The sequence below is a fragment of the Aethalodelphis obliquidens genome, unplaced genomic scaffold (genome assembly GCF_003676395.1).
Source record: "Aethalodelphis obliquidens isolate GAN/ISIS:26980383/991018 unplaced genomic scaffold, ASM367639v1 scaffold5, whole genome shotgun sequence".
In the NCBI taxonomy this organism is placed as follows: domain Eukaryota; kingdom Metazoa; phylum Chordata; class Mammalia; order Artiodactyla; family Delphinidae; genus Aethalodelphis; species Aethalodelphis obliquidens.
The window spans coordinates 41,507,204-41,531,020 of NW_020837949.1; the positions used below are offsets into that span (position 1 = coordinate 41,507,204).

The window sequence follows — 23,817 nt, forward strand, 5'->3', positions numbered from 1 at the left end:
TCCTCTGCCTTTTCATTTTGTTTATCTTTCTGTGCATGTGGTTTTGCTTCCACAGGCTGCAGAATTGTAGTTCTTCTTCTTTCTGCTGTCTGTCCTCTGGTGTCTGAGGCTATCTAAGAGGCTTATGCAAGCTTCCTGATGGGAGGGACTGGTGGTGGGTAGAGGTGATTGTTGCTTTGGTGGGCAGAGGTCAGTAAAACTTGTCTGTAAAGACAAGTAAAACTTGTCTGCTGATGGGTGGGGCTGGGTTCCCTCCCTGTTGGTTGTTTGGCTTGAGGCGACCCAGCCCTGGAGCCTACCTGGCTCTTTGGTGGGGCTAATGGCAGACTCTGGGTGGGCTCACGCCAAGGAGTACTTCCCAGAACTTCTGCTGCCCATGTCCTTGTCTTCATGGCGAGCCACAGCCACCCCCACCTCTGCAGGAGACCCTCCTACACTAGCAGGTAGGTCTGGTTCTGTCTCCTCTGGGGTCACTGCCCCTTCCCCTGGGTCCCGATGCGCACACTATTTTGTGTGTGCCCTCCAAGAGTGGAGTCTTTGTTTCCCCCAGTCCTGTTAAGTCCTGCAATCAAATCCTCCTAGCCTTCAAAGTCTGATTCTGTAGGAATTCCTACCCCCATTGCCGGACCCTCAGCTTCGGAAGCCTGACATGGGACTCAGAACCTTCACTCCAGTGGGTGGACTTCTGTGTTTTAAGTGTTCTCCAGTCTGTGAGTCACCCACCCAGCAGTCACGGGGTTTGATTTTATTGTGGTTGCGCCCTTCCTACCATCTCATTGTGGCTTCTCCTTTGTCTTTGGATGTGGGGTGTCTTTTTTGGTGAGTTCCCAGTGTCTTCCTGTGGATGATTGTTCAGCAGTTAGTTGTGATTCCAGTGCTCTCGTAAGAGGGAGTGAGCATGCGTCCTTCTACTCTGCCATCCTGAACCAATCTCCAACATCTTTAATTTTATCTTGATGTAAAAATTATCAATATAAATAACAGGATGATTACTTTGTAGCTGACTCTCGTGAGATTTAGTACCTGCATTTTAAACTAAGTGATCATACTAAATATGTTTAATTTGTTTGGTTAAGTTTTTCAAGCATGGGCTTCTGGAATCTGTGAGGTTGCTGACTGATGGTGATCTGTATTGTTTCTGTGAAAAAAAAATTGTTTTAAACTTACCTACTAAATAATTACGGGAGTAAACTGTCTAAGTTGATTGCCATTGTACTTTATTTATATATATATATATATATATATATATATATATATATATATTTGTCAATAGTCCAAAATAATGAGTGTTGTAGCATATTTTTATGCCCCATGTTGTTTAAAAGTGATACTTGTGATAAAGTACATGATTAATTCCATTACCATTACAGTTTAATAGTAAAATGGAAGTTACCTATGTAGAAAGCAGGTAATATATATAGATTTCTTATATTTTGAAGCAGTAGTTGGTAAATACTTCTTTCATCTTAGCACCCAATACATCCTTTCACTAAAAATCTGAAGGTAAGTAACTTATGTTTTGGACATGGACTTCTTTTTACCAATGTCAATTACTTTTCTCTCTGTTTAGAGAAGCTAAAATTAATTAAAAGCTTTCCTTTTGTTATTTATAAATGTCATTTTAAACTGATTTTTGAAAGCTCTTCAAACATGGATTAGGGCTTGCTTTTTTAGTCATTAAAACTGATAGTTATTGCAACTTTAACCAAACCTATTTAGTAGTGTCCTAATCATGTTCTTATACATAATGAAGATAGTCTGCTATTAGTCATACAACTTATCAATACTTTCACATAATCTCTCATTAGATCCTCAGGAAACAGCATGATGTAAGAGAAGCAGGTATTAGAGATTAGTATCACATGCTAATTGAATGTTTACTAGGTGTTCTGCCCTGTTCTTAGAGGTTTGTGTGCATTTTCAGTGTTGTGAAAATTCATCCCTGTGAAATAGGTACTATTATTGCCCTCACTTTTCAGTTAAGAAAACTGAGACACAGACAGGTGGTAGTGGGATCATGTACAAGTTTCTCAACATTTCTTCACCTATCTGCCATATTCTTCTCTAAGTCCAGCTCCTTCACATGAGATTCTACCCCTTAATAGCTACTCAAGGACATTGCTCTTGAAATTCTCTATTTTTCTCTCCTGCATCTGCAGTTTTTCCTTTCTACTGGATTATTCCTGTTGGCATACAAACATGTTTTTTTTCTCTCCTTAAAAAAACAAAAACATGAAACAGTAAAACAAACAAGACCCTCTTTGATTCCACTTCCCTTCTAGCTGTTGCTTTATTTCTTTCCTGTCTTTAGTGCACAACTCCTTATAAATTATGAATATTCACTGTATCTGTACTCCTCTCCTGTTCTCTTGAATCCATTCCACTTAAGTTTTTACCCTACTCTTCCACCAAGATTGCTTTTATGAAGATCACCAGGGAGCTCCATGTTCCAGGATATAGTGGGGGAATAGAGAAATAAGTAGAATAGTATGAAAGAAGGACACTATGATTAATAACAAAAGCCTGGAAACACTCAAATATCCATATTGTAAACTTTAGTATTTCTGTGTAATGGAGCATTATGCATCTGTCAAAAAGAATGGGGAAGACATCTTTATACTGCTAAGGAGTAATCTCCAGGGCACAGTAAGTGAGAAAACAAGGTACAAAGGAGTATCTTGTACTATCTTTTATGTGAGAAAAGAAGGGAAATACAAGTGTATTTGTATTCAGGTTTGTTATGTTGTTAAAAAATGACAGAAGGGTAATTCAGAATTATAGAGAAAGAGGGTAGGAACAGAAGCTAAACCTCTTTGTACCTTGTTCTATAATTTTTACTTTGTTTCCATGTATGTTATATATAATTTTAAAAAGTTAAATAGAAAAAAATTCCTAAATGGTAACAAAACAGTTTAACAATGTCAGGATGGTGACAAAACTGTAAGAAGAATTATTACAAGTAATTTCAAAACTGTATTTTGACTGCATATCCCTAATGGGATATATCTAAGGACGGAAAAAAGTGACAAGAAATCTTAAACCTCATCCAATATTGTTATTATTATTTGAGATTATACATAGTAGGATAAAGCATATAAATACTTTTGCTAATGGCATACGTTTGTTAATATCATTAGCACGAAAGATTTTCAGGGTGATAGAGATACAAATAAAAAACCATATACTGTTTAATTAAAATTGGAAATATGAATATATACTCAGGGTTTAAGTTTCTCTTTCTCAAAAATACATATTTTCTTGCTCTCCTCAATGAAGAATCTTAGAAATAATAGCAAGTAACAATAAGCACTCTTAGACCCCAGATTTTGTCTCTAGATGCCATTTCCCATTAAAAGGAATCAAGGCCCCTGGAACAGTGGCTGATTCCAGGCCTGGGGAAAGAAATGTGGAAGATGAACCTGGTGTGCCCGAAAGCAAGGAAGCTCTTAGAGGTCATGTCAAAGTGACATAGGATCCAACCTGAAGGGACTCCTACTGGCCAAAGATGGTGCAATTTGAGGATTAACAAAAACAACCAGGTGGCAGTACATTGAAAAACAAAATTCCACAAGCTCACAATGATACTTAAACCAAAACTTTTTGGTCACTTCTGGAGGTTGCTTGGGCACTCATTCTGAAAACTGATAAAGGGAATAAATTGAGCATTTTTGCTGTCTTTCTTGTGTAATCTAGGTAAGCAAATGGTCGATGAGGTAAAGTTCTTTTAGAAGAAGCACAGCTAATACAGAAAGAATTAGAGAATTAGAAAATATTTTCTACCCCTAATGAAATAATGGATCTAGGCAGTTGGATCTAGGTTGTTAATAAGGTGAATGTTTGATGGCAGACTTTATAAGGGATGAATTTGGCTGACAACATTTGAACCCACTGATCAAACTTAACATGACTAAAAGTAAGTCACTCAATCCAGTGTGCTAATAATATGATGCAACAGGAAGTTCTCTTGTCAAACAAAAAAGAACCTGAATTTAATCAACCCTCTAGATCTAACTTCATTATACAGAGAGTACAGGACATGCTGTACAATACCAGGAGGACATAGTCACCCAAATCCAGATTGCAACATGTTTTCTTCAACAAATAGCTAGGGAAAAATTTTAAAGAAGTGGAAGCTGTTAAAAAATTACAAGAGACATAAAAGCCCCATTCCATGTGTGAACCTTGTTTGTATTCTGATTTAGACAAACCATTCCTAAAAAGACATTTTTGAGCACGTGGGAAAAATTGAGCTATGCTGGATATCACATTATAAGGAATTAATATTTATTTTGTTGAATGTGGTAATATTGTGGGTAGTTGGAAAAAAAACTGTTACAGATACATTCTGTTTTTTACAGGCAAAAAGAAATATGTGGTATTTGCTTTAAAACTCTCTTCCTTGCCAAAAACAAAATGGGGGTAGGTGGGTAAATGAAACAGGAACAGCAGAATGTTGATAATTGTTGGAGCTGGATATTTGGGAATTCTTGAAGATGGTAAGGGGTTTCATTTTATTCTCTCCACTTTATGTATGTTTGAGAAGTTTCAAAGTAAAGTAAAAAAAATTCGTAAGGAAAGAACTGATAATTTTTATACAGAATGATATGACAGAGAAGTATCTATTAAATGTTTGGGCTGGTGAAAGAATGATAGTTTATGATGACTGTAGTATTTATCAAAGAAACTTCTTTAGGTTGCAGCTGAAGTAATAAGTATATTTTGGAAACTTACAAAGCATTACATAATTCATTTGTCCAGGGATTAAGTCAGTCATTATCTACTTAGCATTTAACTTATGTTATATAATTTACTGTTTGTGCTCCACTCAATATTTATATGTATTGATTGAAGTTTCAAGACTTGTGATATGTATTTTAAAAAAAATCCTTTGTTGTATTTGGTTGTTAATATAAGAATTTTTATATGTGCATTTTAGGAATGGTACACTCAAAAATACTTCCAGGGGAAGCTAAATTATGCCTAAAAGCTAAGTATCTTGGAAGGACAACTATATCTTCCCTTGATCTTTGGTACCTAAGGACCCCTGAATCACAGATATTACTCAGTATGACTCTTTCTACTATGGTTATTTTTAATGTAAGACTTTTTTTTAGTAGCCATGTTGCATATGTAGTCTGTTTGAAGATTGTTATAGTTATTGCTTGGATTTGGCATGTTTAGTAATTGTTGATATAGCTAATATTTAACTGTTTTAATAGAATTCAACGAACATTTGCCTGTTGCTCAGTTATGAAATAGGAGGTCTTATGGGGACTCTACATAAATGCTTTTATTTAAAATACTTAATACTTGTAGTGTGAGCACTTAGCAGATTTATTTTAAGTACAGAATAAGGCAGAGATAACCAGAACATATTTCCTATTTTGGGTTGCATATGGAGATGGCACTTGAATCTCCATGCACTTGAGTTGATTTTTCTTTAGTCTTGTGTTTTTGAAAAATGTACGAAGGTATTCATGAGAATGGCAGGAATAATAAAAACAAGAATAGTTACCTAAAGCTGTAACTAAATCCAAACGGCTTTGGAATTAAAACCAATAAATTGTCCTGCAAGATGTTAGTAAAGAGTAAACTAAATCTTATGTTTACTTTTGATTAAAAATACTGACAAACAATGCAAAGCAACACTGGTGACCTTGGAATTTTATCCCATTGTTGACTGTTAATAGAAAGTCAGCCACCTTCTCATTTAAAATCTTGAAGGTTTTTAATGACAGTCACACATGGATTGCATTATGGCTGAAAATACGAACTTCCAATTTACCTTGTTTTCCTCGTTTTAAAAATAATTTGGTAATTATCTGTATTTTATTATATCTACAGTAGATATGCTACCATATGCTGAACTTTTAATGTCTTAAGTGGAATTTGGAAAAACAAAATTCTTAATTATGTCAGTTTTCTGCTTATTGGTGCCTAAAGGGAGTTTTACTTTACCCATTGTAAGGCATCTTATTCCCAACCTTAAATTTGTATAATTAGAAAAAGTTGAATTCTTTTCTTTGTCCCATTTCTTAGTTGACAAAGGATCAGAGGTTGGTGTATTCTGGCAGACTGCTTCCCGATCACCTGCAGCTGAAAGACATTCTCAGAAAAGTAAGCTTTTCTACCACTATTTGATACCAGATACTCAGAGTGCTAGAGGAGATATGTTCTGAAGTTTTATTGATATCCAACCAGTTTAGTTTTTAGTTACTTAAGATCAACTCTTGGGTTTAGGTAACAGTTTTGTATATCCATCTGATAGCTAAATCTAAAATAGGATTATATATTTGTGTTCAGGGATTTGTTATCTTGTGTAAGAAAGCAGTACTGAGTTATCAGTAAACTGTGCAGGAGTTGAGTGCTCAAGTAGTGGTGAAGGATTTTCATTGATAATAGTCTCCTCTCTTAAATACCCTTTTGACAAAACTACGTTTTAATACAAGTTAACTTCGGTTAGGAGTTTAATTTCAGGACAGAAAATAGAATGAAGCCCAATTGTTCCATCAGTTAGCAAACTTTGAATGCTGGTACTCAGAGTTAAATATATTTGAATATAGTTTTTTTGACAGATTGAATGCTAGTTATTTTAATGGCAGCTTTTTAGCTCCTGTTTATTTGTGGAATTTATACTTTTAGAACTTTTCAAATGTTTGAGATTCTTTTTGCTTGTGAGTGTAGCAGAATTGAATATATAGCTGTTAATGTTTTGCTTTAGATCTTTGACCTAACTCAGTGTTTTCTGGATATCCCTAATCTCTCTATCCTCTCCTGTATGTTTATTGATCACCTGTGGGAAACTTTAAAAAATCTTACACTGGTATGTTCCTTCTGTTAGATAGTTGACATTTTAGTTTTGCCACTGTGACTTCTTGCTGTCATTTTCATTTTAATCACGTAGTTTCAGGTTGCCAAAGTGGTTTAATAACCTCTCTGTCTCCCTCGCTCTCTTTCCCTCTCAAAAATAGTGGAATTTGCAGCAGATTCACCTCCCGCATTTCTTTTCTTAATAGACTTTTTTTTTTTTTTTTTTGCGGTTCTCGGGCCTCTCACTGTTGCGGCCTCTCCTGTTGCGGAGCACAGGCTCCGGATGCACAGGCTCAGCGGCCATGGCTCATGGGCCTAGCCGCTCCGCGGCATGTGGGATCCTCCCGGACTGGGGCACGAGCCCGTGTCTCCTGCATCGGCAGACAGACTCTCAACCACTGCACCACCAGGGAAGCCCCTAGACTTTGTTTTTTAGAGTAGTTTTAGGTTCACAGCAAAATTGAGCAGAGGGTATAGAGATTTCCCATATACCTCCTGCCTCCACACATACACAGCTACCCCCACTAACAACATCCACGTCAGAGTGGTATAGTAGTTACAGTTGATGCCTACATTGACATCATTATCACCCCAAACCCATAGTTTCCATTAGGGTTCACTCTTGGTGGTGTACATTCTGTAGATTTTAACAAATGTAAAATGACATGTATCCACCATTATAGTATTGTACGGAATATTTCACTACCCCCCAAATCCTCTGTGCTTCACCTCTTCATTCTTTCCCTGTCTTTATCCTTAAAAACCTTTTTGCTATATGCTCTTTGAAATATATATTTATTATTTTACCCAAGTATAGCTAGAGGCTGCATATGCATACATTTAAAAAGGCTTTTGCTGCCAGAAATCATTTTCAACCAGAAGACTTAAAAGAAGAATGCCTCAGGACTTCCCTGGTGGTCCAGTGGTTAAGACTCTGCGCTTCCACTGCAGGGGGCACGGGTTCGATCCCTGGTCTGGGAACTAAGATCCCACATGCTTTTTTTCTTTTTTTTTAATTTTGGCTGCACCATGCTGCATGTGGGATCTTAGTTCCCCAACCAGGGATTGAACGCACGCCCCCTGCATTGGAAGGTGGAGTCTTAACCACTGGACTGCCAGGGAAGTCCCTTTTCTTTCTTTTTTAAAATTGCTGAGCCATCCTTTGTTCTTCTCTGCCCCCCTTTATTCTCTTTCCTTTCTCCATCTTATTTACTTGCTTTATGCCTAACTATAAATATACTCATGAAATCGCTAAGCTAAAATGCCAATTCTAATCATTTTTAGAACATTTTCCTTCAGTCGTAGTTGTAGATTTATGGCAACACATTTGGAATATTTACAGAATATAGTTCAAATATATGCTTTATGTCTGTGCATAAGTGTTATAGATAAAAACAGTTTTTGACTTAAAAAAATAAAACACTATTGCTAAAACTAAGACAAATGAGATTATAGTGAAGTTACTTGAGTTTCTTTATCGCTGTAAGGTCTCAAATAATGAAAACATTTCACTACTCAAAGTTTGTAGGCCTAAACTTCAGTGTGACTATCACAGTTCTGATATTAACATGCTAGATGTTTTTATACTGAAATAATAGATAGTGCTGACACAACTTTACAGCAGTGTTTGCTTCAAAACGGCTTGGTATACAAAATAATCATTTTTTTCATATAGCAATTCCTGAGTATTGAGACCATTTTCTAAGCATGGACAAAATATTGAATTCACAAGGGTCCTAATGACAGCAATTTATTACTAATAAAATGGCTGTGGTAGGAAGGAACTTAAGTTCTGAATTAAGTATTTCTGCTTAGCTACTGACATTTTTGAGCTGTGTATTTTCCAGTACTACTCTTTAAATGTAATCTTCTTTAATTTTAGCAAGATGAGTATCATATGGTTCATCTAGTATGTACTTCTCGGACTCCTCCCAGTTCTCCAAAATCCAGCACCAGTAGACAAAGTCATGAAGCATTGACATCCAGCAGCAATTCTGTGAGTTATTTTGGGCAGAGTAAATGTTGAAGTTTTCTGATTATCCTTTTTTGCCTTTAAAAACTAAGTGGAAAACAGAACAATTCGCTCTTGTGGGTTGTAAGACTGTGTTTTGAACAGCTCAAGTTAAGCATTTAAACTTCATTTTTAGAGATCCAATACACACTGTTATCCCCTGAAGCCTGTTCCCCATGAGTTATAATGTGCTATATGGCAGGTCAGTAATAGATCCAATCTTCAGGGGTTTAATTACTGAAATACTCAAAAAACAGAATTATGATATGGTTATATAATATAAACTCTAGGGCGAGTATTTCAGAAATATTTAAAGTATTTGATATAGTATATTTAATCAAGGTAGATTAAATTATTTAAACTTTAAGTTTGCTAAATCTTCTTGGTAGATTGCTTAGTCAAGAACTTTGTTTTTTAAAATGATTGCATTTGAGCCTATATTCCAACTGTGGGAGGAATAATTACTTAACCTACTCAGTTCTTTCAGACTTGAGTATTCATTTCTCCCTTCTTATTTTTCCATCTGCTTAAAACTGTTTTGGAAAATTTAAAAACTAGTTGAACTTTTCAACTTAGATATTGTCTACAAGTTTTAGAGACACCGTCTCAAATTTTTTATATTAAATTATTTTTGGTTTCCTGTAAAAGCTTTATGTGACACTTTTGGAGGTGAAAGAAAAGGACTGGATGAGTGGAAGCTTGCTTAAAACTTCCTGGGCAGGGAACTTTTGTACTGCTAAGTGTACTTTCCTTCTTGCCAAGAATCTAGCCAAAACTTTAAGGAGGGGATGAATGGCTTGGGTGATATAGATACTGCCAGTTAACTGCTTCTTTAAGAAACTACATCTTCTAGTTGCTGTATTTAATTAGCATAGCCTCAATAGTATTTTCTAGTACCAGCCATGGGAGTTTAGCTTACATTAAATTGAGATATGTTTTGTCAATAAACCTAAGGGTCTTTCTATGTTTCCTACCTTGCATAAGAAGGGACAAAACCCTGGCATTGGCATAGAGTTCTGTGTATAGTCTTTGGACACAGTTGTGTTGCTCCTCTTTTTGTTGACAAAGAACCTTCTCACTTTTCTAGTGGTTCCTCGTTCATGATTTCATGTCATTAGCATATATATTCAGTTTTTTTAAGGTGTGTTATAAAAATCTAAAAAGTATCAAAGGAGAATTAAGTTTAATTCCTCTTAATTTTTTATGGCAGATAAATTTCAGTGGGACTTGAAAATGTCTTAAAAATCTGTTCATGAAAGAGTTATCCAATAAGGCCAGAAGTAATTAGTTCTAGAGAAATTAGGCTGTGCTGCCAAATGGCTAGGCCTTTCTTCTATTAATTTTTTAATGAACACCATATTTTGATGGTCCCTTTAACAAGAAATCATGCCAAAAAAGAACACTTTCCAGGTCATGTGCCTAACAATCAGGCTCCCTAGTAAGGTTTCTGGTGTCTGTGTGGTGTGGAATAACATCTTAAAGCTTTTGTTAGTTTTGCAAAAGACCAGTGTGTCCTTGGGCCATTTCACATGGCAGGACTAAGGAAGGTAGAGAGGCAAAAAGACATGCTGTAAATAGGAAGGCAGTACAGGTAAATGCAATTTTAGTGAACTTGGAAGGATGTTGAAATTATTTTGTACCCAGCTTTTTAAAGTGGGGAATTTATATAAAATGTAATTGTGTTTTAAATTTACATAAAACACTTCACAAACTATTTTCAAGCAGTAGCAAATTGAGGTGGTCTTCAAGAGATTATATTGTTTGAGGTTATTGAATCTGTGAGTTACTGACATCACTGAAGCATGAGAATTTTAAAATCCTGTTTGGTATTTTGTTCATGTTGTAAAAAAACAATATTGTTGGTGGTATCTAAAAACTAATAGAATTTTACAACTGAAAGAAATCTTGAAAATCTAGTTCAATCTCATTTTTTATAGGCAAGCTGAGACTCAGGGGTTAAGTGAATTTTAAGGTTATGTTCCTTGTTAATGTCAGAGATAACACAAAATTCTAGCATGTTCCTCAATATTTTAAACGAGTATACTACTAATAGCATGTTATACAGTAGCTGTTATACAGTAGTAGTTCATAGTAACTGTTTAAGTGACACAGTTATGAGTACCATTTATCAAACACTTCCTATGTGTTAAGCATCATGAAAAGAGCTTTGTATGAATTTAATTTTCACAAATTTTGTGTGCTATTTTTTTGTATATAATTACTACTCAGCCCTTTATAGTTGAGAAATGGACTAATGTGTAATTAAATGATTTTGATTTTCTAAACTCTTCAGTCTCATAAGAATTAAAATATCTACCTATTAAGCTGGGCACAGGAGTCAAATCAGTAAATTTCTAAAATTCACTCTTTGCAGAGGGATTTCATAAGTACATTTTTAGCAATGTGTCTATAATATTGTGATTGTAATGAATTAAATCTCCTTGAAAAAATAATTACATTTTTGTTTGTAGAGTTCAGATCTGTCAGGATCATCAACTCCATCATCCAGTCAAGAAACCTTGTCTTTAGCTACCAGTTCGTCCTCAGAAGGATTGAGGCAACGAACCCTTCCACAAGCACAAACCGACCCAGCACAGAGTCATCAGTTCCCATATGTAATGCAAGGGTGAGTGAAACTGATAGCTGTGGGCCTCTTAAAAATCTGTGACTACAGACTTTCATGGTAGCCCCCTTCAGTAATCAAAGTACGTTTGAAATTTACTCGTATACCTAATTATATGTTTTGAGAATTAGAGGGTTAGGTGGAGCAGTGCTTTGTTTTTTTTTTTTTTTTTTGGCTGTCTCACACGGTTTGTGGGATTTTAGTTCACTGATCAGGAACTAAACCCCGGGCCCTCTGCAGTGAGAGCATGGAGTCCTAACCACTGGACCGCCAGGGAATTCCCAGGAGCATTGCTTTTTTTTTTTTAAGTGAATGGTGTTTTGTTTTTTAATTTATTTATTTTATTTTTGGCTGTGCTGGGTCTTTGTTGCTGCACGTGGGCTTTTCTCTAGTTTAGGCTAGCGGGTGCTACTCTTCGTTGCAGTGCACGGGCTTCTCATTGCGGTGGCTTCTCTTTTTGTGGAGCACGGACTCTAGGCGTGAGGGCTCAGTAGTTGTGGCCCGCAGGCTCTAGAGTGCAGGCTTAGTAGATGTAGCGCACGGGCTTAGTTGTTCTGCGGCATGTGGGATCTTCCCGGACTCGGGCTCAAACCCATGTCCCCTGCGTTGGCAGGCAGATTCTTAACCACTGCTCCACCAGGGAAGCCCAGGAGCAGTGCTTTTGAAAGCTGGTTGTACATTAGAATTGTCTAGGGCAGTACTTTTCAGTCTTTAATGTTAGTGCTAATCACCTGGGGATCTTATTAAGATGCTGGTTCTGATTCAATAGGTCTTATGGGGCCTGAGATTCTGTATTTCCAGCAAGCTCCCCTGTGATGCTGATGCTTCTGATGCTTAGAACATACTTTGAATAACAAGGATCTAGGTAACTAAAATTTTTGTTTTTACTCAGTCTCACTATAGGTCTACGCAAATTAGTCTTCTGGGGAGCAGATGGGTGAATAAGAGTGTTCTTGGAAGAGTATAGGGCCCAGTAATATGCTTTTAAAAACTTCCACTGGTGTTTATGATCAGTAAGGTAACAACTGAGGTAGAATAAAACTGTGATGTATTATGAAGATATGCTAACCATTGCATGTTATCCAGAGTCTTTCTTGGAGGAGTTTACTCAAGAAGCTTGCTATGGCTACCTTATATTTAGCAATTACAGCAGGCCTCTTGGGTTAGGCAGTTCCAGGGGGGAATGCAGTCGACAGCCACAGCATATCTTTCAGACAGCTCAGAAAGGAGGATCTTGGAGAATACAGTTTAGACCTGGGTTATGTCTGAAACCAGAGTACTTTTGAAGTAAAGGAAACATGAATAATAGGTAACGATAGTTGTTTTGTGTTGCATATCATGCTGTGGGACTGCAGTGTGTGACAGTGCTCCAGATCCATGATGGTGAGGCTGGAAATAAGGAAATGGCTAGGACTCCTCAGAATGGTAGTAAGTGATATAACCAAGGAGTAGCCACTGATTGTTATGCCAAACAGGATGTAATAACATACAGGTACTTTCTACTTAGAACTTTAAACTTAATTCAATTCTTAATGCAGAAAAACAAAGCGAAGTATATAGCAAAATATTTAAAAGACTCATCTGTCTCATATTCTTGAGTTTTTCTTCTAAAAATAAGTGTTTAGATTAGGCTGATTGTAGACTTTTATGAAGCATCCTATGAAACTATCAATATTTTTGTTTTCAGAAAATGATTATTACAAAGCAAAATTTAGTTATTTATAAAAAACAGTGTTGTCACGGTTTACATTATAGAATAATGGCTTAAAATACTTTCTGTCTTATGACAGTGATTCCTTTCCTGTCTTTTTTGCAGAGTAAGACAGTTCAGTTCCTCTTAATTTATACAGAGTGATTTTACTAATATTTTACCAAATACGGTGGTAGTGATAGAAAGTGAGAAAATTATGGATATAATAAACCTGGAAGAATATGTAATGACATGTTAATAATAGTCATCTCTGCACAATAAGATTTTTAACTCTCTGCACAATAAGATTTTTAACTCTTTCTCATACTTAGAGTGAATATATTTTGTAATAAACAAAATAAAGTATGTAAAGTTGCATATCTTCAGAATAAGACCATGGTTATCTTGGGAAAAGATTAATAATTTCTTTAGGCTGTTGAGAAAATCAACAAACTTTGGAGACAAAGGCATTTAGCTCTTAGAAGTATATAAAACAGATTAGAAAAATCTGAAATAGTGTTTATTTTGCTAAAAATGAGTATTAAGATGATAAGCAATAAAATCCTTAAAGATTTGAGCTTCACTTAGGGAATCTATTACTAGATGAATAATGTTTTAAATCAGGAGGGCAGTATAGCTTAGTGGATGTACAGATTCAGGAGCCAGCCTGCCTTGGTTTGAATCCTGGCCCTAACCACTGACTAACTTGGGCAAGTCTCTTCTCTACTTTGTTTCAGTTTGCTCATGATCTGGAGATAACGGTACTTATCATACAGGATTTCTGTGTGGATTAAGAGTTCATGTATGTAAAGTGTTTACTGATGTGTTAGCAGTTATTTATAAATTCATTCATATTTATAAATGAATGTTGTACATTCATTCAGCAAACAGATTTATAGTCATCTGTGAGTCTGATACACTGAACATTTGAATGAATGCCAGTGCTAGGTGCTGGAAAATGAATCTATATTTGGAAAGAGCACTTTGTGATTTACAAAACAATTTAAGTGAAAGTTCAGTAAATAGGTTATTCAGTTCAACAATGAACGTGATTTAATTTCATCTTATAGTTGTAATTTTTTACTAATGAAGACTTTACATCTGTCCTTAAGTAAATTTTATTGAACATAGCCTTAGCCTTAAATGTACAAGAGCAGTAATTTAGTGACCTTGAAGAATTCACCAACAAAATATAATCTCTGCACACCTTTTTTAGACTTCAGTACAGCTTATGTTTAACTAGTCACATGTGTTTTCCACCATGTAGGTCTCAATCTTTAGTGAACTTGTTAAAATTGCTAAATTGTGATCCCTACTCCCTGAGTTTTTGAATCACTAGGTTTAGGGTAGTGCTTAGGAATCTGCCAACTTAACAGCATTCTGGGAACCTCACTTTTTAAGAAGCTCTAATGCAGGTGATAATTTGCCCATCAAGATCCTGAGGAAACATGAGAAGACCAAACAGTACATGTATATCACCACATTGGCTATCCATTTATAATGTCACATTTATAAATCTTGACTGACTATTTTGGACTCAGTGTGCTGTGCTGTCATATTTATTTAACTCCAAAAACTGCTGACTGGTTTATAGAATACCCACTGTTATGTACACTCAATTTCCCCCCCGAAATAGTAACAACCTTGTTTTATAATTACTAAAACTGAAAACCTACTCATTGTACCCTTCTGTGTTATCCGATTTTTTAATAGTAAAAATCGCTTATAACCCACCACCCAGAAATAACTGTTGCTAACATTTTTGTAGTTTCCTTCCAAATAATTTTCTAAGTATGCTTTTTAAATAGAAATATCATATACTATTTTATTTTATAAACCATTTAAAAAAGCATAGTGTAGCCTGGACATAGTTCCAGATCAAATATAAATCTACAACATTCAAAGTCTGTATTAGCAATAAGTTTAGCCAAGGAGGTGAAAGAGCCATGCACTGAAAAGTATAAGACAATGATGAAAGAAATTGAAGACACAAATAAATGGAAAGATATTCCATGCTCATGGATTAGAAGAATTAGTGTTGTTAAAATGTCCATACTACTCAAAGCAATCTGTAGATTCAGTCAATCCCTATCATTATTCCAAATGATATTTTTCACAGAAATAAAACAAACAATCCTAAAGTTTGTGTGGAACCACAAAAGACCTCAAATAGCCAAAGCAATCTTGAGAAAGAAGAGCAAAGCTAAAGGCATCACACTCCCTGATTTCAAACTATACTATAAAGTAACAGTAATTAAAACAATATGGTATTGGCATAAAAACAGACACATAGATCAATGGAACAGAATAGAGAACCCAGAAATAAACCCATACATATATAGTCAATTAATTTATGACAAAGGAGGCAATAATATATAATGAGGAAAAGACAGTCTCTTCAATAAATGGTGTTGGGAAAACTGAACAGCCACATGCAAAAGAATGAATCTAGACTACTATTTTATACCATACTTAAAAATTAACTCAAAATGGGAATTCCTTGGCAGTCCAGTGGTTAGGACTCCGTGCTTCCACTGCCAAGAGCACAGGTTCAATCCCTGGTTGGGGAACTAAGATCCTGCAAGCTGTGGGGCATGGCCAAAAAAAAAAAAGTTACCTCAAAATGAATTTGACTTGAATGTAAGACTTGAGATGCTTCTAGGAGCTTGACCAGGTCCTCACAGTAAATACCAGAGAGGAATTCCTTCGTGTTTCTAGCAAGCAGAGGAGAAAAGAAAATGATTTTGAAATAACGCCAGACCTTTCTGTTCTTCTTAACAAGGTCTGCCCTCAGGAGAAACAATTTTACCAGAACATCACATGCTAGGGTTTATCAGAGCCTAACCTACTTGGTGCTTCTCAGTATTCCTTCCCCTTAGGTGGACAGGATGGGTGGAGGGGATTGGAGTTGAGTGTTTCCCTTCCCCCAAGTATGGTTCTTTTTTGTCTTTAGAATTTATCCTATTACAGTTAAAATACTATGTTTTGAAGTCAGTAGAATAAATCTTCTCTGTGTGATATGCTGCAGACTTGATACACGAGTTCATTTGTTTCCGTATCTTTGAATTTTTTTTATGTCTTGTTATTTTTTCTTTAGCTTTTTTCTTAATTGCATAAAACATTTCTATGGTTCCAGTCTCAAATCTATAAAACAAGATACATTAAGAGCCCTGCTTTCGTTTTATTCCCTTTTCCTGTTCTCTCTCTCCCCATAATACGTAACTACTTTTATGACTTTTTGGTTTTGGTTTATCCTTCCACTGTTTCATAGTGAAAATTTAAGAAAGTGTGTATACACACACGTACACACAATGTGTATACACACATATAAATAAATCCTTTTCATTCTAACATTAAAGATAGCATATTATACATATTCTGCACCTTGCTTTTTAACAAAATATCACATAACAGAATATACAGGAGGTCATTCTGTGGGAGGATATGGAGATTTTCATTCCTTTTTACATCTGCACACCAATTCACTGACTGCATAAATTGTGAAATCCACTCTCCTATTGATGAATATTTGAGTTATTTTCCATCTTTACTTTTACAAATAGTGTTGTAATGAATAGCTTTGTGCATATATCATTTCAGATTTTTGCCATTTATATTTAGGATAGACTCCTAGAAGTAGAAGTAGGTCAAAGTAGATAGATTAGAGAATAAATGCCTTCATAGGACTGGAATTAAAAACAGGTGACGTAAGCATGCTGATAAGTGCTATGATAAGGTTCTCTCTTTTCAATCATGAGCTACTGTCCTTGTTTTCAGTTTCTCTCTGTTATTAGGGGAAAGGAGGCCGGGAGTGGGAGTAGGCTGAGTGTGTGGTTCCTAAGAGGGATGAGTACGTACAAAGGCTTAAAAGGGCAGACATGTGAAAATTTTTTCCATATTTCATATTTCTTTAAGCAATTCTCAGGAGCAGAATTACTTGGGCAGTTGAGTATAAGTGAACATTTTTAAAGGTATTTAATTTTATGAAATTGTTTTTTAAAGCCTTATTCCAATTTATCCTCCTGGCGATGAAAGAGTTGGGTTTCACTTATACCCCTTGCCAACACTGGATATTGGCAGATAAAAAATCCCTATCTTTATTTTATTTGCATTTATTTGGTGTCCTAATGATTATTTCAATTTCTGTGAGTTCTTTATATAGAAAAGATATTAACTAATATTTATTGTAAACATTTTTTTCTAAGCTCAGTATCTTTAAATTTTATGTTGTCAAATACGTTATCTTTTTTGTGCTTTCTTCTATTGTTTATAAGTTAGGAAAGTCTTCCTCCTTCCATAGTTTTGGTAAATAGTCAATTCTAATTGCATCTAGATTTTCTGTAGTTTAACTCAATACTTTATTTTAGTCTACTTGAAACTCATTTGAATATGGAATGAGGTGAACCTTTAAACTCCCTTCCCCCAACCACCAATTTGGTCATCACTTTTCCCAGCTCCAAATAATAATTCTCTATTGTGTTATTTAATGATGCATCCTCTAGAATATATTAAATTCTTATGTAATATGTTTCACTACTCTATTATTATGTGCTTTAACAGTAACTTTATAATTTCATATCAAATAAACTCTTTTTTCTTGTTTTCTGTAGAGTACCAAATATATAACATCTTGTCTGAAGGATAATTAACACAATGGAAAATTGTAGTATACCAACCTGGGCCTGGAATGTACCTTAGCAATTATACAGTCCACTAGTTTTTAACTTATTGGTGAGAAAGGGAAGAAGCATATGGGAATCATCTAGGGGAATTTATTAATTTATTTTCTTGACAACATAGTTTCAGTAATCACATTTATGTTTTTGGCTGCAGGAAGGTGAGGTGGGAAGCTATAGTAATTTTTTCTAAGTGATTGTTAGAGGCCTTTTCCTCCCTTGACCTTTAAAAACAGTGACAAAGTCCAGCCTTCACATTTAACAGTTGAAGTAATGGACTTGTGTGAGGTTATATTTCCTCTTAGTGGTAGAGATCGGTTGAGTTCTACTTCTGGGGGATGAGTTTTTTCTTAGTTGGAAATACTAAGAAAATTTAAATATATACCTAGATACTGACTAATATTATGGCTAATACTTGATTTAGATAGTTTTCATTTTGCTCAGAGGCATCAGTTCACTGGGGGAAATGCTAACAGCATTTATACAAATGCCAAAACATTTATATAAATGTTTTATAATACGTCTCTGCTCCAGTGGTATGGCTTTCTCTCCAGATTTGATCACTAATTGATATCTTTTTAAATGTATAGGTGGGGTAAGGTTCTTTTCCTCTTCTTATACAGGACTTGTTTATCAAGAGCTGGGAGGAACTCTCATGGAGGATTCTCTGCTTTTCCTTCTTCATTCAGTATGTGGGAAGGCTTGGGAAGTAGTGGGGAGGGCTGCATTCAGGAGGCAGGAGGATCTTCTGAGGATGGGAGCCATTGTATGGCTCCTATTATTCCTCCAAGGATGAGGAAATTTCAGGTTACATGCAGGAGAGTTGATGCCTTAATCTAGCACCAAGTTGCCTTTAGTACAGTTTGTTGATAAGTCTTAGCCTCCCAAGCTCTTCTAAATTAGGTTTCTATAATCAATTTTTACTAATTGTATGTTAACATTCTTTAGAATATAAAATTAAAGTTCATGAATTTGTTAATTATTCTTGTCTCACTCTGGATAGATCAAACTAATATTAGCTAAGATAAAATTCAAGTAATAGGAAGAAAAGGAGAGTTACAAAATTCACAAATTCTGCATTTACTTATATGTTTATCCCTGTAGTTGTCTTGAGGTATGCGAATTTCTGCAAACCTCACATTACACACTTTGAAGTCATATTCAGAGTTAGTGGTAGGGGAGAGTAAAAATAAAAACAGCTAACATTTACTGAGTACGGACTAGCAACCCTGTGAGGAAGATTCTATTATTAGCCCCATTTTAGAGATGAGAAAACTGAGGCATAGAAAAGTTAAATGTGGGCTTCCCTGGTGGCACAGTGGTTGAGGGTCCGTCTGCCGATGCAGGGGACACGGGTTCGTGCCCCGGTCCGGGATGATCCCACATGCCGTGGAGCGGCTGGGACCGTGAGCCATGGCCGCTGAGCCTGTGCGTCTGGAGCCTGTGCTCCGCAACTGGAGAGGCCACAACAGTGAGAGGCCCACGTACCACCAAAAAAAAAAAAAAAGAAAAGTTAAATGTGACCACCCACAAATTTTACTGAATTAATAGAATTTTAATCTACTTTAGGAATGCATGTATAAATATGTCTGCTAATCTTGGTTATTTAACTAAAAAATACTTTACAGATTTTAATAATGTTCATTTTTTATTTTACAGTTGATAGGTGGTATGTTTTAAATAATATTTTATTACTAATGTAAAATATCCTTTTGCTAATTCCCCCAAATTTAGGGTTTTGGTTCTCAAGAAGAATGTACTAAAAATGTAATGAAAGTATTTTTTGACTTCTGTGCTGAAATGAGAAGATAGCAGATGTTTAATCTGGCCGCACATTTGCTTTATTTTTCCATTAAAATTGGGCTGTGATGTTACTTGTTCTGTATACTTGGGGTCAGGGTCATCTTACATAAGCTATAATGTCTTACTTGAGGAATGCTGAAAATAAGTATTTTTCATTAAGATTTAATACGTTTGTCAATGGATTACTTGTAGTTCAGAAATAAAAATGTAGAGAAATGCTTTCAACTTCTTCTGGAGCATTAAAAGACATTTCTTTATTACTCGATTTTAGAAATGTAGACAACCAGCTTCCTGGGCAGGCTGTTCCGGCTGGATTCCCTGTGTATCCCGCTTTCAGCCCACTGCAGATGCTATGGTGGCAACAGATGTATGCGCATCAGTATTATATGCAATAGTAAGTTAATTTGAGTTTATTTTTTTACTCATTGTGGTGTTTGCTTTATTTTCTTTCTGATTCTAAGTAAGTTGATTTGGGATTTCATTTACTGATGTGTTTCATTGGTTTTTAAAAATTATTTTAAAGTATTTGGCTAAAGGAAAAAGGGTTCACATCCTGTTCACATCAACTAAACCTATTCTTTGCTTCTCTCTCTCTCCCCTAATTATATTTAGCAGTATTCAGGTGCTTTCTTTAATAGAACATTTTATCTATTTAAGAGGAGAAAACTTAGGAAAGTTTCACTGGAAGGCAGCAAATCTACGTGAAGGTAGGATGTCGAATAAAAAAGGGAATAGAAAGAACCATATGCCAGGGAGGCTCATATTGATGTAGGGCTCAGTTGTGGCTAATATGCTCTCTGGACTGTTGGTATTTTAGTAAGTCTTGCTTCTGATCAGCATGGAACAATCTTAGTACCAAATACAGTTTCTCGGTTTTCTTTCTTCTGGACTTCCTGTGTGTTCATTTAACATTTCTAGCTTCTCTTTAATGTTTTCCTGTCCTTGTTTCTGTGATTCTGTCATCCTCTTCATTCTTTTTCTCTTTCTGATCACTCATTTTGTGTCCTTTGTTTTTTCCCTTTTTCTAAATGGTAACATTTCTTGTTCAGTTAGGTATTTGTATACCTACCATGTGCCTTGTGATAGTCTGGTAGGGAAGATAGGATTCAGTCCTGGGCCAGTCATCTTGGATTTCCTTTTTCCATGGCCTTAGTTGTTAGCTGTCTGTGATGACTCCCGTTCTTCATCTTCTGTGCCTCCTCTTGTGTCTCCACTTAATTGTTGGAGATTTCCATAGAGAAATTTGCCTTTCCCTTAAATGCAGCATGTCTGAAATTTAACTGCACCATCCCCTTAAGTGCATTTTCCTTCTTGACTTCCTTGTCAGTGATACTGTCTCTTCTTAATCATCCTCCAAGCTCTTAGCCTTAGTCAGCTTTGATTCTGGCTTCTGTTATCCCTGAATCCAGCAACTTACCAAGATGAGTTAGTATGTTGTTTCTAGCTTCCGTCCTTCCCTATATCTTACTTTCAATATTTTGTGAAGATCTTTTCTAATGTTAGACCCACTTTACTGCAATCACTTTTTCTCCTTTTAGGCTCTTTACTATATTTCATTGTACTACTGCCAGGTTAATTTGCGTAACACATAATTGAGTCTGTCATTCTCCATCCCCTAAAACATCTGATGGCTCTCTTGCCTACAGTGTGAAGTCTGTATCCTTATCCTTCCTCTAGACCTTACCCCAGGAAGCTACCTGCTTTATTAACTTCATATCCTAATGCTCTCCTGTATAACCCCTTGGCTACAGGAAGGCTCTTTATACCTTACCTGTCGCCATAGTAATGGTTATCATTTGAGTGACTGCTTTGTCCTTAGTACTCCACTAGATGCTTTACACCCCTTGTCTTGTTTATAACCTCAAAAGAACTGTGTAAGATAAGTGGGGCTTATCGTAGTTTGCTACTGAATCATATAACCTTATGGACATCATTTAACTTCTGAGCCTCAAGTTTTCACATTTAATGAAATAACTCACCTATGAATCAGAATGTCCATGAGATAGGAAGTGTTTTGGAAATGAAAGACCCCTCTACATATACAATGTATTAGATAACTGGCTTAAATATAGGCTTTTGTACCCTAGAAAACTTCTATTTTATATTGCTATCTTGATTTTAAAACTTTATTGTAGAAAAATTTCAACATATAAAAAGATAGAAGAGTGAAATGAATCCGTGTTCTCATCACCCAGCTTTTCAACATTTATCAATTCATGGCAGTCTGGTTCTACAACTTTCCCCCCTTTGCTAAATAATTTAAAGCAAATTTCAGATATATTATCATTTTACCGGGAGTCTTTTAAAGGAAAATTTATTCTGACTTTTAAGCAATCAAATTATAAGCAAACTTTAGGACCACAGTTCTTCATAACTTGATAAGGACCTACACCAGTGTTCTCCAGATGGAGTTCCCAAAAGTCAGGATTGGGGTTGAGGGATTGTTACCTGGATCTCGTTAATATTTTAAAATACTAATACAAATCATTTATCACTTAGAGTGGACACACAGGGTAATGATTAATGTCCTTTTTTTTTTTTTTTTGTGGTACACGGGCCTCTCACTGTTGTGGCCTCTCCCGTTGCGGAGCACAGGCTCCATATGCGCAGGCTCAGCGGCCATGGCTCACGGGCCCAGCCGCTCCGCAGCATGTGGGATCTTCCCGGACCGGGGCACAAACCCACGTCCCCTGCATCGGCAGACGGATTCTCAACCACTGTGCCACCAGGGAAGCCCTGATTAATGTACTTTTTTAGACAAATCTTTCAAAACACGGGTCTAAGGAACAGGTGGTGGGTGTGGGGGTCATTTATCCTCTGTAGAAGAGCAAAAGAGGCCATTAGTGAAAAGTTTTGGAAAAAGATCTGGTCATTACCTTATAATTTAGTGAAAGAGAGAAACAGTAGTGATCACATGGCTGTTCTTATCTCTTCCACCTCTCCCCTGCTAACCTAGACTACCAGGCTGGGAGAACATCCTTTCCTGAGCTACTCCTGCCATCCATGTTGGCTCCACTTTTCCACTGGGAGTTAGGCTTACCTAGGAAATGAGGTGCGGGAGTTGTGATATTCTATATTAGGTTTATGACAAATACATATGACTTCCCAGGAAGTTTTGAAAAATATAGTATATAAATGTTTGGTTTTTTTTAATATTTATTTTGGTGAATATTTCAGTCAAGCTGCAGTTTCAGCTCAGGCCACATCAAATGCCAACCCAGCCCAGCCTGCTGCTTCACAGCCTCTAAATCTGGCACACGTTCCCGGAGAAGAACCCCCACCAGCTCCAAACCTAGTGGCCCAAGAAAATCGACCCATGAATGAGAATGTTCAAATGAATGCACAGGGAGGTCCAGTGCTAAACGAAGAAGACTTCAATCGAGACTGGCTAGACTGGATGTACACGTTCTCACGAGCTGCAATTCTCCTTAGCATTGTGTACTTCTATTCTTCTTTTAGTCGGTTTATCATGGTAATGGGAGCCATGCTACTGGTTTATTTGTGAGTGATGTTCATTCACTTTGTGTGGTTTCTTTTAATTACTTTCTAAAACTGTTCAGCACGGAATCTGGCATGTGGTAGTCTGTTGTGAATGCTGAGTCAAGGAATATCAATGTTGGCCTTCAGATATCTGGCATCAGAAGCAAAGCAGGTTATGTAACGTAAGAACATTTATCAGAATTGTCTAGAAGCAGATTTTTTCCTTTACTGTCTTTTATAAAAATTGTTAGTTCAGTTAGACATGCTCTATCAATTATTTAAAACTTGAGGTGTGTATGATGCAGTCTTGCAGAGGATATGCTTTTTAATTAATTATAGTTATCAATAGTAAGTCCTATAGGTATAGGTCAGATTTTTTTTCATAAGCAGACTAACTGTCCCTTGCCCCCCCTTTTTCCCAAGAGGCAAACAAATATCTAGTTGAATTTCATTTTGAAAAATACCAAAAAATGATTTTATGACTCCTGACTTGTCTTAATATCTAGCATAGAGTCAGTTAAGCTCATGGTAAACTTTAGACTTAAATTGATTCCTGTTTTCCTGTCACTGCTTTGAGAGGGGTAGTTCTTGGCCTGAAGTAGGAGATTTGGTCTTTTCATTTATCATAGTTCTAATCATTTTTCTCTTGTAGGACACTAATGTTTGATAGTGTTACAAATAAAAACAGTTGTGACTTATTTTCTTTTCTCTTTATTTTACTGAG

The 23,817-nt window shown here is 36.0% G+C and overlaps 1 protein-coding gene across 6 annotated transcripts in view; it reads left to right on the forward strand.

Moving 5' to 3' along the window:
• The window catches only part of HERPUD2 (HERPUD family member 2), a 42,158-nt gene that overhangs the window by 16,905 nt on the left and 1,436 nt on the right, over positions 1 to 23,817 (forward strand). The window contains exons 1-7 of one of the 6 annotated variants that reach the window (XM_027102194.1): positions 284 to 443; positions 4,937 to 5,097; positions 6,040 to 6,117; positions 8,693 to 8,806; positions 11,293 to 11,447; positions 19,885 to 20,007; positions 22,791 to 23,114. In XM_027102194.1, coding sequence (XP_026957995.1) covers positions 320 to 443; positions 4,937 to 5,097; positions 6,040 to 6,117; positions 8,693 to 8,806; positions 11,293 to 11,447; positions 19,885 to 20,007; positions 22,791 to 23,114 — 1,079 coding nt within the window. In that variant the 5' untranslated portion in view covers positions 284 to 319. Of the gene's footprint in view, positions 1 to 283; positions 444 to 4,435; positions 4,497 to 4,936; positions 5,098 to 6,039; positions 6,118 to 8,692; positions 8,807 to 11,292; positions 11,448 to 19,884; positions 20,008 to 22,790; positions 23,115 to 23,817 lie in introns of those variants that run through there. The other 5 variants (XM_027102195.1, XM_027102196.1, XM_027102198.1 and 2 more) reach the window with 5 other exon arrangements.